Source organism: Artemia franciscana, unplaced genomic scaffold (assembly GCF_032884065.1).
Source record: "Artemia franciscana unplaced genomic scaffold, ASM3288406v1 Scaffold_364, whole genome shotgun sequence".
NCBI classification, from domain to species: domain Eukaryota; kingdom Metazoa; phylum Arthropoda; class Branchiopoda; order Anostraca; family Artemiidae; genus Artemia; species Artemia franciscana.
This window is the reverse complement of record NW_027064236.1, coordinates 424139-438315: the sequence shown is the minus strand read 5'-3', so window position 1 is coordinate 438315 and position 14177 is coordinate 424139. Positions and strand designations below refer to the sequence as shown.

General features: G+C 38.7%; 1 protein-coding gene across 5 annotated transcripts in view; it reads right to left on the bottom strand.

The window, feature by feature from the left end:
- The window catches only part of LOC136043183 (vacuolar protein sorting-associated protein 8 homolog), a 122923-nt gene that overhangs the window by 20628 nt on the left and 88118 nt on the right, over positions 1 to 14177 (bottom strand). For all 5 annotated transcript variants that reach the window (XM_065728112.1, XM_065728114.1, XM_065728113.1 and 2 more), the window contains exons 17-18: positions 12121 to 12438; positions 5178 to 5340 (exon numbers count right to left, since the gene is read on the bottom strand). In XM_065728112.1, coding sequence (XP_065584184.1) covers positions 5178 to 5340; positions 12121 to 12438 — 481 coding nt within the window. The remainder of the gene's footprint in view (positions 1 to 5177; positions 5341 to 12120; positions 12439 to 14177) is intronic.

Below are 14177 nucleotides of genomic sequence, written 5' to 3'. Positions count from 1 at the left end.
ATGAGCCCTTGTGTTGGGTTGTTGCCTCTGAATTATTTGTCTTTATTGTTTTTATTGTTTGGTAAATGACGATTATTCTTTATGGTTGATTGTGTATGGCTATGCTGTTTGACCTATGTGATTGTATGGATGAGTAGGGTTAAGGCCTCATTCAAGTGCTGATCTATATTAATCACTAATGTAGGAAAACAGTCTTCCTTTTCTCCTTCTGCCCCCCCCCTTTTTAATGTGTTTGCGCTGTTGGATTGGTGATTTCTCTTTTCATTTTATTAATATTAGTGATGGTTTTATTTGTTTTTAGTGTATTTTAGTGTTTTTAATCTTTGTTTCTTTTATGCTGAAGACGCCTACTTTACATACAGGCGAAATATCCACTTTGTTTTAGTTTTTCATGGCCAGCAAGTTCGGCTTACGGACTTTCGATTTGTTAATAATAATGGGAAATAATAATTTTAATACTACTACTATAGATAATAATATAATAATAATAAGGGGTTGGGGGCCAACCATTTTGTGCTTTCGCACACCCTTCCTGTTTACCTTCCCCAGATTTCTCCAGGTACCCATTTAGTGCTGGCTCGACTCTGGCTAAGCTTATAGAGTCACGCCACTGACTCCCATCCCAAACTAAATAATAGGGTATACTAGGATTCGAACCCGCGCCCTCTCAGACAAAGGATCCTGTATTCAGCGCACCAATCCACTTGGCCAGGACGATTAAAAAGGAAACCTGATATTGCAAAAGTTCATCAACAAAAGCAACATCTGAAATATTTTAGTATGCGCAAAAATTATAACTTATCTCTGGAATACATTGCAAACTTTGAGTATTCGCAATGTTGCCCATTGGTAATTTTAGCATGTCAAAATTAGACTTAAAAAAAGAAACTTGAATAGACTGCATGTCTTAGACAGGTCTGTGTGTGTGTGTGTGTGTGTGTGTGTGTGTGTGTGTGTGTGTGTGTGTGTGTGTGTGTGTGTGTGTGTGTGTGTGTGTGTGTGTGTGTGTGTGTGTGTGTGTGTGTGTGTGTGTGTGTGTGTGTGTGTGTGTGTGTGTGTGTGTGTGTGTGTGTGTGTGTGTGTGTGTGTGTGTGTGTGTGTGTGTGTGAGAAAGAGTAAGAGAGAGAGATCATAGTCTAGCGGCTCTCTCCGTGGAAAAATTTCCGTCCCCCCCAAAAATAAACCTGAAACAAACTCTCCACGCATATCCAACAGATAGCATATTTCAGCATGAAAACAGCCATAATAAAGAAACAGAAATAACCATAGAACCAACAAAACCAGAATCAGAGACCTATACAAATAACAATCTCCTCCGAAAAGCAGCTCTTCCGAATGTATTATTTTTAGAAATACCATGGTTACCCAAATAGGACTGACTTATTAATGACTTCACAATGATTTATCACAGTAATTAACGGTTTAGCCTTCCAATACAAGTGCATGCTAATGTAGGATCAACAAAGTGACTGAGCTACCATCTGGCAAAGAAAAATGCCCATCAGCTCGCTTGGATTGACCCTTAACGACGGAATCTTAACTAGTTCCCAGAGACGAGAGACAATACTACCTCAGCAAGGCCTGCTACTATGGAAATGCGGCTTGGGCTCAACCAGCACATTTAGAGGCTCAACTTCATGGTCCGAGGTTGTTAAACTAGTCGTGCATATACTAGCGGCAGTACTTAAGTGTTTTTTCCGCCGTCTAAACAAACAAGAGCTAAGAGCTCATATGGCACTTGTGACGAGGCGAGAAGAGCTAAGAGCCAAGAGATCATATGGTATGAGCTCTACAATGAATCAATAGATTGATTTAAAAAGGAAAATAAGAGGCTTAATGCCGGTCAGGATTTAAAATAAGAGCTCTGAGTCACGATGTCTTTTTAAATATCAAAATTCATTAAGATCCGATCACCCACTCGTAAGTTATAAATACCTATTTTTTTCTAATTTTTCCTCTCCCTTTAGCCCCCCCAGATGGTCGAATCTGGGAAAATGACTTTATCAAGTCAAATTGTGCAGCTCCCTGACACGCCTGCCTACCAATTTTCGTCGTCCTAGCACGTCCAGAAGCACCAAACTCGCCAAATCACTGAACCCCTCCCCCAGCTCCCCCAAAGAGAGCGAATCCAGTACGATTCTGTCAATCACATATCAAGGACATTTGTTTATTCTATCCACCAAGCTTCATCCCGATTCCTCCACTCCAAGTGTTTTTCCAAGATTTCCCCATCCAACTCCCCCCAATGACAAAAGATCTGGTCGGGATTTGAAATAAGAGCTCTGAGACATGAATTCCTTCTAAAAATCAAATTTCATTAAGATCCGATCATCTAATCGTAAGATAAAAATACCCCCATTTTCACGTTTTCCAAGAATTCTGGTTTCCCCCTCCAGCTCCCCCAATGTCACAGGATCTGGTCGGAATTTAAAATTAGAACTTTAAAGCACAAGATCCTTCTAAATATCAAATTTCATTAAGATCTGGTCGCCCTTTCGTAAGTTACAAATACCTCAATTTTCAAAATTACCCCCCCCCCTCCCCCCAATTCAACCAAAGAGAGCAGATCCGGTCCGGTTATGTCAGTCACCTATCTTAGACAGGTTTCTATTCTTCCCATCCAGTTTCATCCTGATCTCACTGCTTTAAGTATTTTCTAAGATTTCCGGTCCCCCCAACTGCCCCCCCCCAATTAAGCTTGATCCGGTTAAGATTTAAAATAAGAGATCTGAGTTACGAGGTCCTTCTAAATATGAAGTTTCATGAAGATCCGGTCACTCCTACGTAAGTTAAAAATACGTCATTTTTTCTTATTTTTCAGAATTAACCCCCCCTCCCCAATAGAGCGGATCTGTTCCAATTATGTAAATCACGTATGTAAGACTTCTACTTATTTCTCCCACCAAGTTTCATCCCGAACCCTCCAATCTAAGCGTTTTCCATGATTTTAGGCTCCCACACCCCAAACTTCCCCCAATGTCACCAGATCCGGTCAGGATTTAAAATACGAACTTTGAGACACTATATCCTTCTAAATATCAAATTTCATTGAGATCCGATCACCCGTTCGTAAGTTAAAAATACCTCATTTTTTCTAATTTTTCGGAACTAACCCCTCCCCCAACTATCCCAAAGAGAGCTGATCCATTCCGGTTATGTTAATCATGTATCTAGTACTCGTGATTATTTTTCCCACCAAGTTTCATCCCGATCCCTCCACTCAAAGTGTTTTCAAAGTTTTAGGTTTCCCCTTCCCAACTCCACCCCAATGTTGTTAGATCCGGTCGGGTTTTAAATAAGAGCTCTGAGCCACGATATCCTTCTATATATCAAACTTCATTGAGATCCGATCACCCGTTCGTAAGTTAAAAATACCTCATTTTTTCTAATTTTTCAGAAATACCCCCCACCCCAACTACCCCAAAGAGAGCGGATCCGTTCCGTTTATGTCAATCATCTATCTTGTTTATTTTTCCCACCAAGTTTCATCCCAATCCCTCCACTCTAAGTGTTTTCCAAGTTTTAGGTTTCCTCCTCCCAAATCCCCCCCAGTGTCACCGGATCCGGTCGGGATTTAAAATGAGAGCTCTAAGACACGATATCCTTCTAAACATCAAATTTCATTGAGATCCGATCACCCGTTCGTAAGTTAAAAATACCTCATTTTTTCTAATTTTTCAGAATTATCCCCCCCCCCCCAACTACCCCAAAGAGAGCGGATCCGTTACGATTATATCAATCATGTATCTGGGACTTGTGCTTATTTTTCCCATCAACTTTCATCCCGATCCCTCCACTCTAAGTGTTTTCCAAGATTTTAGGTTCCCCCCTCCAACTCCGCCCAATGTCATCAGATCCGGTCGGGATTTAAATAAGAGCTCTGAGACACAATATTATTCAAAACATCAAATTTCATTAAGATCCCATCACCCGCTCATAAGTTAAATATACTTCATTTTTTCTATTTCTTCTGAATTAACCGCCCCCCCCCCCACTCCCCCCCCCCCAGATGGTCAAATCGGGAAAACGACTATTTATAATTTAATCTGGTCCGGTCCCTGATACGCTTGCCAAATTCGTCGTCCTACCTTACCAGGAAGTGCCTAAAGTAGCAAAACCGGGACCGACAGACAGACAGACAGACCGACAGAATTTCCGATTGCTATATGTCACTTGGTTAATACCAAGTGCCATAAAAACTGTTAGCTAATAATTTTCCCAACAACAGTGTTTCCGCCACCCAACTAAAACTGTTAGCTAACATCGTTGAAGAATATCTTAAACAAAGACTAGAGACAATACTACCGCAGCAAGACCTGCTACTATGGAAATGTGGCTTGGGCTCAGCCAGCACATTTAGAGGCTCAACTTCATGGTCTGAGGTTGTTAAACTAGTCGTGCATATACTAGCAGCAGTACTTAAGGGTTTTTTCCGCCAACTAAACAAAAAACTGTTAGCAAATAATTTTCCCAACAACAGTGTTTCCGCCACCCAACTAAAACATCGTTGAAGAATATCTTAAACAAAGACTAGAGACAATACTACCGCAGCAAGGCCTTCTACTATGGAAATGCGGCTTGGGCTCAGCCAGCACATTTAGAGGCTCAACTTCATGGTCCACGGTTGTTAAACTAGTCGTGCATATACTAGCGGCAGTACTTAAGGTTTTTTTTTCCACCGTCTAAAAAAAATATTAGCCAATAATTTTCCCAACAATGGAGTTTCCGCCGCCCAACTAAAACTGTTAGCTAACATCGTTGAAGAATATCTTAAACAAAGACTAGAGACAATACTACCGCAGCAAAGCCTTCTACTATGGAAATGCGGCTTGGGCTCAGCCAGCACATTTAGAGGCTCAACTTCATGGTCCACGGTTGTTAAACTAGTCGTGCATATACTAGCGGCAGTACTTAAGGTTTTTTTTCCACCGTCTAAAAAAAATATTAGCTAATAATTTTCCCAACAATGAAGTTTCCGCTACCCAACTAAAACTGTTAGCTTACATTGTTAAAGAATATCTTAAACAAATCAAATGCTTGTTGGAGAAAATATTTGAGAATTTATTTCTGTTAGCTAACAATTCTGTTTCCGCCGTCCAAACAAATACCTGTTACGTAACATTGTTAGCAAACAGTTGGACAGTGGAAAAACCCCTTTGATATTTCTGTCAAATTACCTGCAAAATCTCCGGTCCCAGGATATCTTCTGAGCAGTTTGAAACGTAAGCCAAAATTTTCTGCTTATCACACTGAGCCATTAAACTGACGTATTCCAAATGGAATTTTCTGCTGAATAGCTGCCCAGGCTCTGATGCCGAAGAACAGCTTGCAAACTCTGAGCTGAAAAACGAAACTAATTCGATCAAACCAAATGTGTGAATTCTTACATCTCGTGTAAATCATTAGAAATTTTACAGTAGTTACCGTTTTGATTCTAAAAATATAGAAGGTTGGTGGACAAACGTTCACAAAGAATATGAGTTGTCAAATAGTTTGTGGTAACGAACTGTTAAGGAGCGACCCGGCTCAATAGTAACCGAAACTCTAAAAAACGGAATTTTGATACCAATAGTTACATCAAAAGAATCGCATTTTATTGCTGATTTTAAATATATAAGTTTCATTAAGTTTAGTCTTACCCATCAAAAGTTACGAGCCTGAGAAAATTTGCCTTATTTTATAGAATAGAGGGAAACACTCCCTAAAAGTCATAGAATCTTAACAAAAATCACACCATCAAATTGAGCGTATCAGAGAACCCTAGTGTAGAATTTCCAAGCTCCTATCTACAAAAATCTGGAATTTTGTATTAATTGTCAGAAGACGGATCACGGATGCGTGTTTATTTGTTTGTTTTTTGTTTTTTTTTCCCAGGGGTGATCATATCGACTCAGATGTCCTCGAATGTTACAAGAGGGCTCATTCAAACGGAAATTAAAAGTTCTAGTGCCATTTTTACGTGACCAAAAAAATTGGAGGGCACCAAGGCCCCCTCCCACGCACATCTTTTCCCCAAAATAACCGGATCAAAATTTTGAGATAGCCATTCTGTTCAGCTTAGTCGAAAACCTAATATCTATGTCTTTGGGGACGACCTAATCTCCCACAGTTCCCAGGGGAGGGGCTGCAAGTTACAAACTTTGACCATTGTATAGGCTACATATAGTAATGAATATTATGAAGTGTACATACGTTTTCAGGGGGACTTTTTCGCATTAAGGGGGGAGTGGGTCGGGGGAGGGGTTTACGAGGGAGAATCTTTCCATGGAGAATTTATCATGAGGGGAGAAAATTTCCATGAAGGGAGTGCAAGTTTTTCTAGCATTATTTAAAAAGAAACAATGAAAAAATAAATAAAACAAATTTTTCACCTGGATGTAATGAGCAGCATTAAAACTTAAAATGGACTTAAAATGTTATGTATAAAAGAAAGTTTTCTCATCCACAATACCTTGCTCTTTACGCTAAAGTATTTTAGTAATTTCAACTATTTATTCAACGGCCTTTGTGATTCGGGGGTCATTTTTGAAGATTTGGGATAAAATTTAAGCTTTAGTGTAAAGAGCGAGGCATTGACGAGGGGGCAAACCCCCTCATATACATAATAAAAATACACAAATATAGAAGTTCTTTACGTAAGTTAATTCGTAAGGTACGTATGTTTATTACTAACAAAAACGTTCGTACATAAAATAAAAATCTAGTTGCATTTTTTAGTAACCGAAAATTGGAGGACAACTAGGCCTCCTCCCCCACCTTTTTTTTATCAAAATTATCCGATCAAAACTATGAGTAAGCCATTTAGCAAAAAAAAAATATATATATATATACGAATTTCGTTTTAATTATTCATGTGCGGTGAGCCAAAATCAAAACATGCATTAATTCAAAAACGTTCAGAAATTAAATAAAAAAACAATTTTTTTTTAAACTGCAAGTAAGGAGCGAAATTGAAACTTAAAACGAACAGAAATTATTCCGCATATGAAAGGGCTTTTCCCCTCCGGAACGCCTTGCTCTTTATGCTAAAGTTTTTTATTGTTTTAAAAAGTAGAGTTTTGAGAAAGAGTCAAACTTTAGCGTAAAGAGCGAGGCGTGGCGGAGGGGGACAAAAAACCTTCGGGCTGAAAAACTTTTTCCTATCTAATTTATCTACTGTGGGTTACCTCCCCGTAGTAGTACAATATTTGTAGGCATGAATATATAATGAGTCGCAGGTAATAGGCTTGAGACTGTCTTGTGCATTTTGACTCTGTTTGACGATGCTGTTGATAGAAGAACATCGCCAAGTGCTCAAGACCATGTTGTGACCAAGATGGGCCCATGATTATAAAAAGCCTCCATTCATTCTGGAGGTCCCGGGGACTTCTTGCTGTCCCGTTTTAAGCCGGCTTAAGCGCTCTGGTGTCGACGAGAGAAGATGTGTTTGCCCCCATCCTGTACTGGTGTCCAGGACCATTGTTTGTCCCGAGGCCAAAATAATTGCAATGATTTAAAGAATATGAAAATTGGAACCGGGAATGTTGCGATGTTAAAAAATAACTATCGTATTATAACATTTTGACTGACGAATTCAAACGATTCGAACTGGATTTATTAGGAATTTCAGAAACTCAAATCCCATTCGTAGGAAGCTTGAGATCAGGTGGTATGGAATTTGTTTACTCAGGCAGGAAGGATGGGGTACATAGACAGGGAGTAGGATAAGGGAACTGCTAAGTCTTGTTTAGGCAGGGAAAGTATTATCAATTTAATACTAATAGCTCATTTTATGACGAAGAAATTCAGGGTATCAGTTATACTAGTATATGTCCCAGTAGAACCGACTGATGGAGATACTAGTGAATCAGGTGAATTTTACTTGCAGTTACAGGAGCAAATAAACAGGATCCCCGATAGAAATATGTCGTTTTATTAGGAGATTTTAAAACCCAGGTCGGTAGAAATAGGGATAGATAGTATCCTAGCCTAGGTAAATTTGGTGTAGGAAAATAAAATAGTAATGGCTACAAACTGTTGCAAATTTATAGGCATAACAATTTAATTATAACCAATACGGTGTTTAGTAATAAAATGGCCCATAAGTTAACATGGCATTGACGTGATGATAAGACAGCAAACCTTATTATGTTATTGTAATCCCAAGACTAGTAGGATCAATACAAGATACTAGGGTATATAGGAGCGCTGTTATTGATGCTAAGAATAAAGATCACCATCAGGTAGTGTCCAGGGTTAATTTGAAGCCGAAAATTCGGAAGTGTAACTAGCTCCCGAGAAGTAACGATGTTAGTAGACTCCAGGATGAGAATATGAGAGAACACAGATGAATATTAGACTGAAGAGTTTAAAATTTGAAAACCTGGAAGATGGGTGGAAAAATTTTAGGAAAACAATTTGTGAAGCTGCTGATGGTGTCTTCGGGAACAAAGTTAGGACGGCAGCTAGGAATAATAGTGAAAAAGATTTATGTTTTATAGAGAGGAGAAAGGGCTTATACAGGAATCACCTGAGTGATAGATCATATGAAAACAAGAGGAATGTAAAGAAAGTGGAGAAACAATTAAAAAATGAACTATGGAGGTGCGAAGTGGAGGCCTTGGGAAAAACTATTGAGGATTTGGAAGATGCAGCAAGATAGCATAATAGTAATATATTGTACTGGCATGTTAACAAATTGAGAGGGAGTAGTCAATCTGGACTTGTCCCCGTTAGAGATAGGAATGGGGCCAAAATTAGTCATAAGGAAAGAATTAAATAAAGATGGGCAGAAAATTTTGAGAATATAATAAACCGACATAGAGTTGAAAGAAAAGTTATAGAGGAAAATGAAAAGTTTGAGATACCTTGGATGTGAAGGAAGATTTTTTTTTTGTGAGGAAGAATTATTAACAGTACTAAAGGATTAAAAAATAATAAGCCTCCAGGAGCTGATAGTGTGGTAAATGAGTTTCTTAAATATGGCGGCTCTGAGATTAGAAATAAGTTACTGAAGAGTATGAATATGATTTTTGAAAAAGGGGAAGTACCTCACGATTTTAGGAAAACATTAATTAAGCCACTGCATAAGAAAGGTGATAAGAGTGAGTGTGGTAATTATCGAGACATTAGTTTGGTCTCTGTAGGTAGCAAACTACTTTGTAATATGATACTTTTTAGACTGAGAGATGCTTTAGACAAAGTTTTAAGAGAGAAAAAAGTGCAGTTTTAGAAAAGGTAGAGGACGTGTCGATCAAATTTTCAGTCTTAGGTTAATAGTGGGGAAGTCCCTGAGTTATCAAACACCTTTAGCCTTCAGTTTTATAGATTAGGAGCAAGTGGTCAGTTCTGTTGATAGAAGAGCTTTAGGAAAGGTCTTATCCTTGTATGGTATACCAGACAATTACACTTAAGTGATTTGTGCTATGTACGAGAATAACACTGCTGCGGGAAAGGTAGGAAATGAGGTTACCAGCTGGTTTCACATCGGACCCAGAGTTAAGCAGGGTTGTGTTCTATCCAACTTTATATGGATTATTTTGATGGACTTTGTCTTGAGAGCAGTGAAGAGGTTAAAAGTAGAATTTTTTACTGTTAAAATTTTTCAGAAGAATATGAGGATAAGTCTGCAAACCAAGAGTAGAATATTGAAAGCTACAGTGATGACAGTCGTCAAATATGGCTCTGAAGCATGGGCACTCCAAAAAGCGGATGATGATTTTCTAGATGTTTTCCAGAGAAATTGCTTAAGGATTGTTCGGGGTACCCCACTGACTGACCGTATTTGAAACAGCAGGTTGTACGAAAAGTGTGGTTCAATCCTGCTTTCTAGGACTATAATGAAAGAAAGGATGAGATGGCTAGGCCACGTTCTGCGGATGAAGGATGAAAGATTGCCAAAGATTGTCCTTTTTGGCCAACCGTCTGGGGCTATACGGAAAGCAGGTCGTCCTCCTCTGGGTTGGGAGGATGTCATAAATGAAGATTTAAAGGAAATGGGAACTTCCTAGGAGGGTGTAAAGAGGAAGGCCTTGAATAAATTAGGTTGGAGGAGAAGTGTACGTAGCTGTGTTGGCCTTTGGAAAAAAGGTTGAGATGGCTAGGAGACGTTCTGCGGTTGAAGGATGACAGATTGCCAAGGATTGTCCTTTTTGCCAACCATCAAGTGTTAATCGGAAAGCAGGTCATCTGCGGTAGGTGATGGGAGGATGTCATAAAAAAGATTCAAAGGAAATGGGAACTTTCTAGGAGCGTGTAAAAACGGAGGCTTTGGATAGCTTATGATGGAGGAGCGTGCGTAGCTGTGTTGACCTCCGGCGGCTCGGTGCTGCGTTGAGTTTTTAGTAGTGGTAGCAGTAAATAAGATTGCTACTTTATTAATACTACAAATTTAAGTCTATTTTATTTACTTGTAGCTTTAAAGGAAGTTTTACAACTCTGAATTAATTTCTGCTTTTGTGCTCGGTCTACGGATGGTTATTAAGCCGATGGGAAAAAGGATAGAGAGTTCGAGATTCTTAACATTAATAAAACTCCTTATTATTAACCAGTGTGCACTTATACAAAACTGGGAGCATGTCCCCCGTCTCTTTTCCCCACTTTGATTTGCAGCCACAGGACACACATGGAACTTATGGACACTATGGAACTTATTCAAACACATGAAACATGGAAATTAAAAATAAATGAAACAAAAGACGATCACTTCTAAGATACAAACGTGTACTTGGTCGAATTACCAAAGAGCATGCTAAAGCCTTTGGTAACCGTAAATTTAAAAATGTGTTTTAGAAAAAGTGACGAGTGAGAAATGTTTAGCATTTAAGATGATTCAGTAATGATAAATATTATGCAGGTTAATATTGACAGGCGAAAACAAATTTTTGAGAATTTTGTGCACAAATGGATCATCATGGTCAAAAACTGGGAAGTGGGTGTTTTGAGCCACCGTCTTAAGGAAACAAATAAAGAAAACCACTTTTCTGCATGGGTAGCAACAATTCGTCTACTTTTTTTCTTCTCTCTATTTTTCAGCTTTTTTTTAAATAAAGTTCACTGATTCTTGATTTAAAAATCCAACTTGCGGTTGCCTTCACTCAAGCTCTTATCCCAGATAAAGAGTTAATTGACATTACTGTTCTTGGATACACAACAAACCACAGAAGGATATACACAGCTTCAAAGAACATCTTCTCAGGTATTCTAATAAACTATAATATAAATTGACTACATATCAAATAAAAAGTAAATCGTAATGTAGTCAATAAAATATGTTAGGAGGCTAATGCTTAAACTTCTTAGCTGTCTACCACCCCATGAAGAAGAATCAAATCAAAAATAGGAATCTATCAGAATAGTTACAGTTAGAAAAAATGAATAGTTTATTTAATAAAATGCCTGATTTCAGATTGGAAGCTCCGACTTGCGATTACCTCCATCTAAGCTCTTATTCCAGATAAAGAGTTACTTGACATTACTACTCAAGTACACGCAGAAAACTGCAAAGAGATATACATAGGTTCATTGAAAACCTAGTCAATTATTCTAAAAAACCATACCACAAATTAATTACCTATCAAACGAAATTAACGCGCAATGTATTTAACAAAATAAGTTAGGAGGCTATTAATCTAACTCCTTAGTTGCCTACCAGCCTACGAAGAAGACAGGCTTTTTTGTAGTTTTGCAATAACCAAACCCCAAAAGATGCTCCGTAATAACTCTAGCCTTCTCCTGAAAACAAAGTAGTCTTAAGTTTATGTATTCCAAATCATAACTTGCAAAGCAAAATTTTACGTTGGAAATACCACGCCAGCCTTTGGCAATTTTCCTTTTTTGTGAAGCTCAAAAAGCAAGATATTTAGAGAACAGGAAAGATATTTTTGTTGAGGAAAAGACTTCTTGAGGCTCTGGCCTTCTGAAATGCACTGTTTAATATGTCTTTGACCGTTTTCTATTATTAAGCATCAATGTTTTCAAATATTAAATTTACAAGAAAATACTAGTTTCCCGCTAAAATCCAGCTTAATGCTTGGACAGGTACACTCTTGAAACGCAGCAAATACACAGCATCTTTGCAGCTTTTAAGAAGAGCCTTTTCCCCTAATAACAATAACCAAAACTTTTGCAAAAATATTTTACCTGGTTTCCAATAGCTTTCCCATAAACTCATATCTTGTTACGTCATTCGATGCAAGATTATCCATTACTTTTTGAATGAGATCATAATTAAATTTTATTAAAAATTCTATTAGCTCCCCCATACAGGACTCCAAAACAGCTTCAAGATTCTCCATAAGGGCACTGACCATTTTCGGCTGCCACGAGGAATTTTCCTGAGTTAAAACAGACTTCATATAGGGCAACGCTAGATGGCGTCTGCTCAGATCACTCACTAAACAACGAAAAACACTATCATACTGCTTTTCTGCTCTGTATAATTGCTCAGACACTCGATAGCTGAAAAAGAAAACAAAATTAATAAATAAAAATAAACCAAACATTAAAACTAGGTTTTGAAAATATATTCAAACTTATTATCAAGCAAAAAGTAAATTATCTGACTCTCTTACATGTAGTAGTTATAAGTTACTTGAATAAATGAATAGGTGCATATTTCATCGTATGAAAACTGAAGAGAGCTTCATTAGTCTATGTTGTTGTTGGGGTTTTAATCTTACTATTTAAAATTGGTAAGTGTCCTAAATCGTAGCCAATAACTAATCTGAAAACAATCACGTGATGTTATACAGCGTTTAATTGAAGCAAGTATTAATCCGTAAAGCTTTTACAATCCGTCAGTAGGTTTGGGACGCTTACAAGAGATTACACAATTTTTTATCTTTTCCCTCCTGAAGCCTGAAGGTAAGCAAGTATTTCTCACTGTAGATTAAAAACCGTCAGTAGCTTACATTAAAAGGTCAGACACTATATTTGTAGTTTGATGTAGATTGTAGTTTGATGTTAATCAGGTCCCAGGCCTAGGGTCGGTTGGATTTGCGACCCTCCACCCGAACCTAATTACAACGAATAGTGATTTTATTGCCCCGGATGATCGATCTTCTTTTTATCCTTCAAGACTTCAGCATGTCCCCGGACCGAAATTTGACCATCGTTTGAACCTTATTGACCAAGGTGGTCTTCGCCTGGCCACCTGGAACGTTCTGACCCTGAACTTCCCTGGAGCAAAGTCAATGCTTGCGCTAGAACTCAAGCGTTTTGGTGTGGCTGTACCAGGCGTAACTGAAGCTCGCCTTATAGGAAACGACTCTAAAGACATCGGTGAAGGCTATCACCTAATCTGGTCGGGTGACAAGAGAACCAAAACTAATCGAGTCGCACTTGTGCTAGACTCTCGGACCAGGAGGTGTCTCCTTTCTTACGAGCCAATTTCAGGCAGGATACTAACAGCGCAAATCTAGCACAAACATAGAAAATGGACCATCATTGTACGCCCCAACAAACCAAGCCTCAGATGAGATGAAAGATAGTTTTTACGCCCAGCTGTCTAGCATCCTAGCAAAAGTATCTCCTCATGATGTTTTAACCCTTCTTGGCAACTTCAACGGCACTGTCAGAGATACAGACGGCGTTTGGAACAGTGTTCTAGGACCTGTAACACCCGACTGCTTGAACGACAATGGGCTAAGGCTCCTTCAGCTGTGCAACATGCACGATCTCGTGATCACCAACACCCTTTTTCAAAGGAAAGAAGTTCACAAATATACCTGGTATAGCAATGACAGACGAACAAGAAAGATGTTAGACTACATAATCGTGTCCTGACGCTGGCGTTCCTCTATAACTAATTGCCGAACTTACAGAAGTGCAGAATTGGGAAACACCGACCACAGGCTTGTCGTCTCTAACCTTAGACTACGCCTGAAAGCCCAGAAAAGTGACCACCGTCCTCCCAAATTAGACCTGAACAATCACGTAAACTCCAACACGCGCCAGGTCTATGCTGTCTCCATCTCAAACCGCTTCGACTGTCTTGGTCAAATTTCAGAATCTGAAGAAGCATGGCAACTATTCAAGGACGGCGTATTGCTTTCGGCCGAAAGTACTATTGGTCGTCTGAAGCCCAGAAAAAAATCCTGGATATCGCAGGAAACTCTAGATATTATTGAACAGCGTCGCAAAGCACGCCTAGCGAAGGACATGGTTACCTACAGACGTCTAAATGGCATAAGAAATAA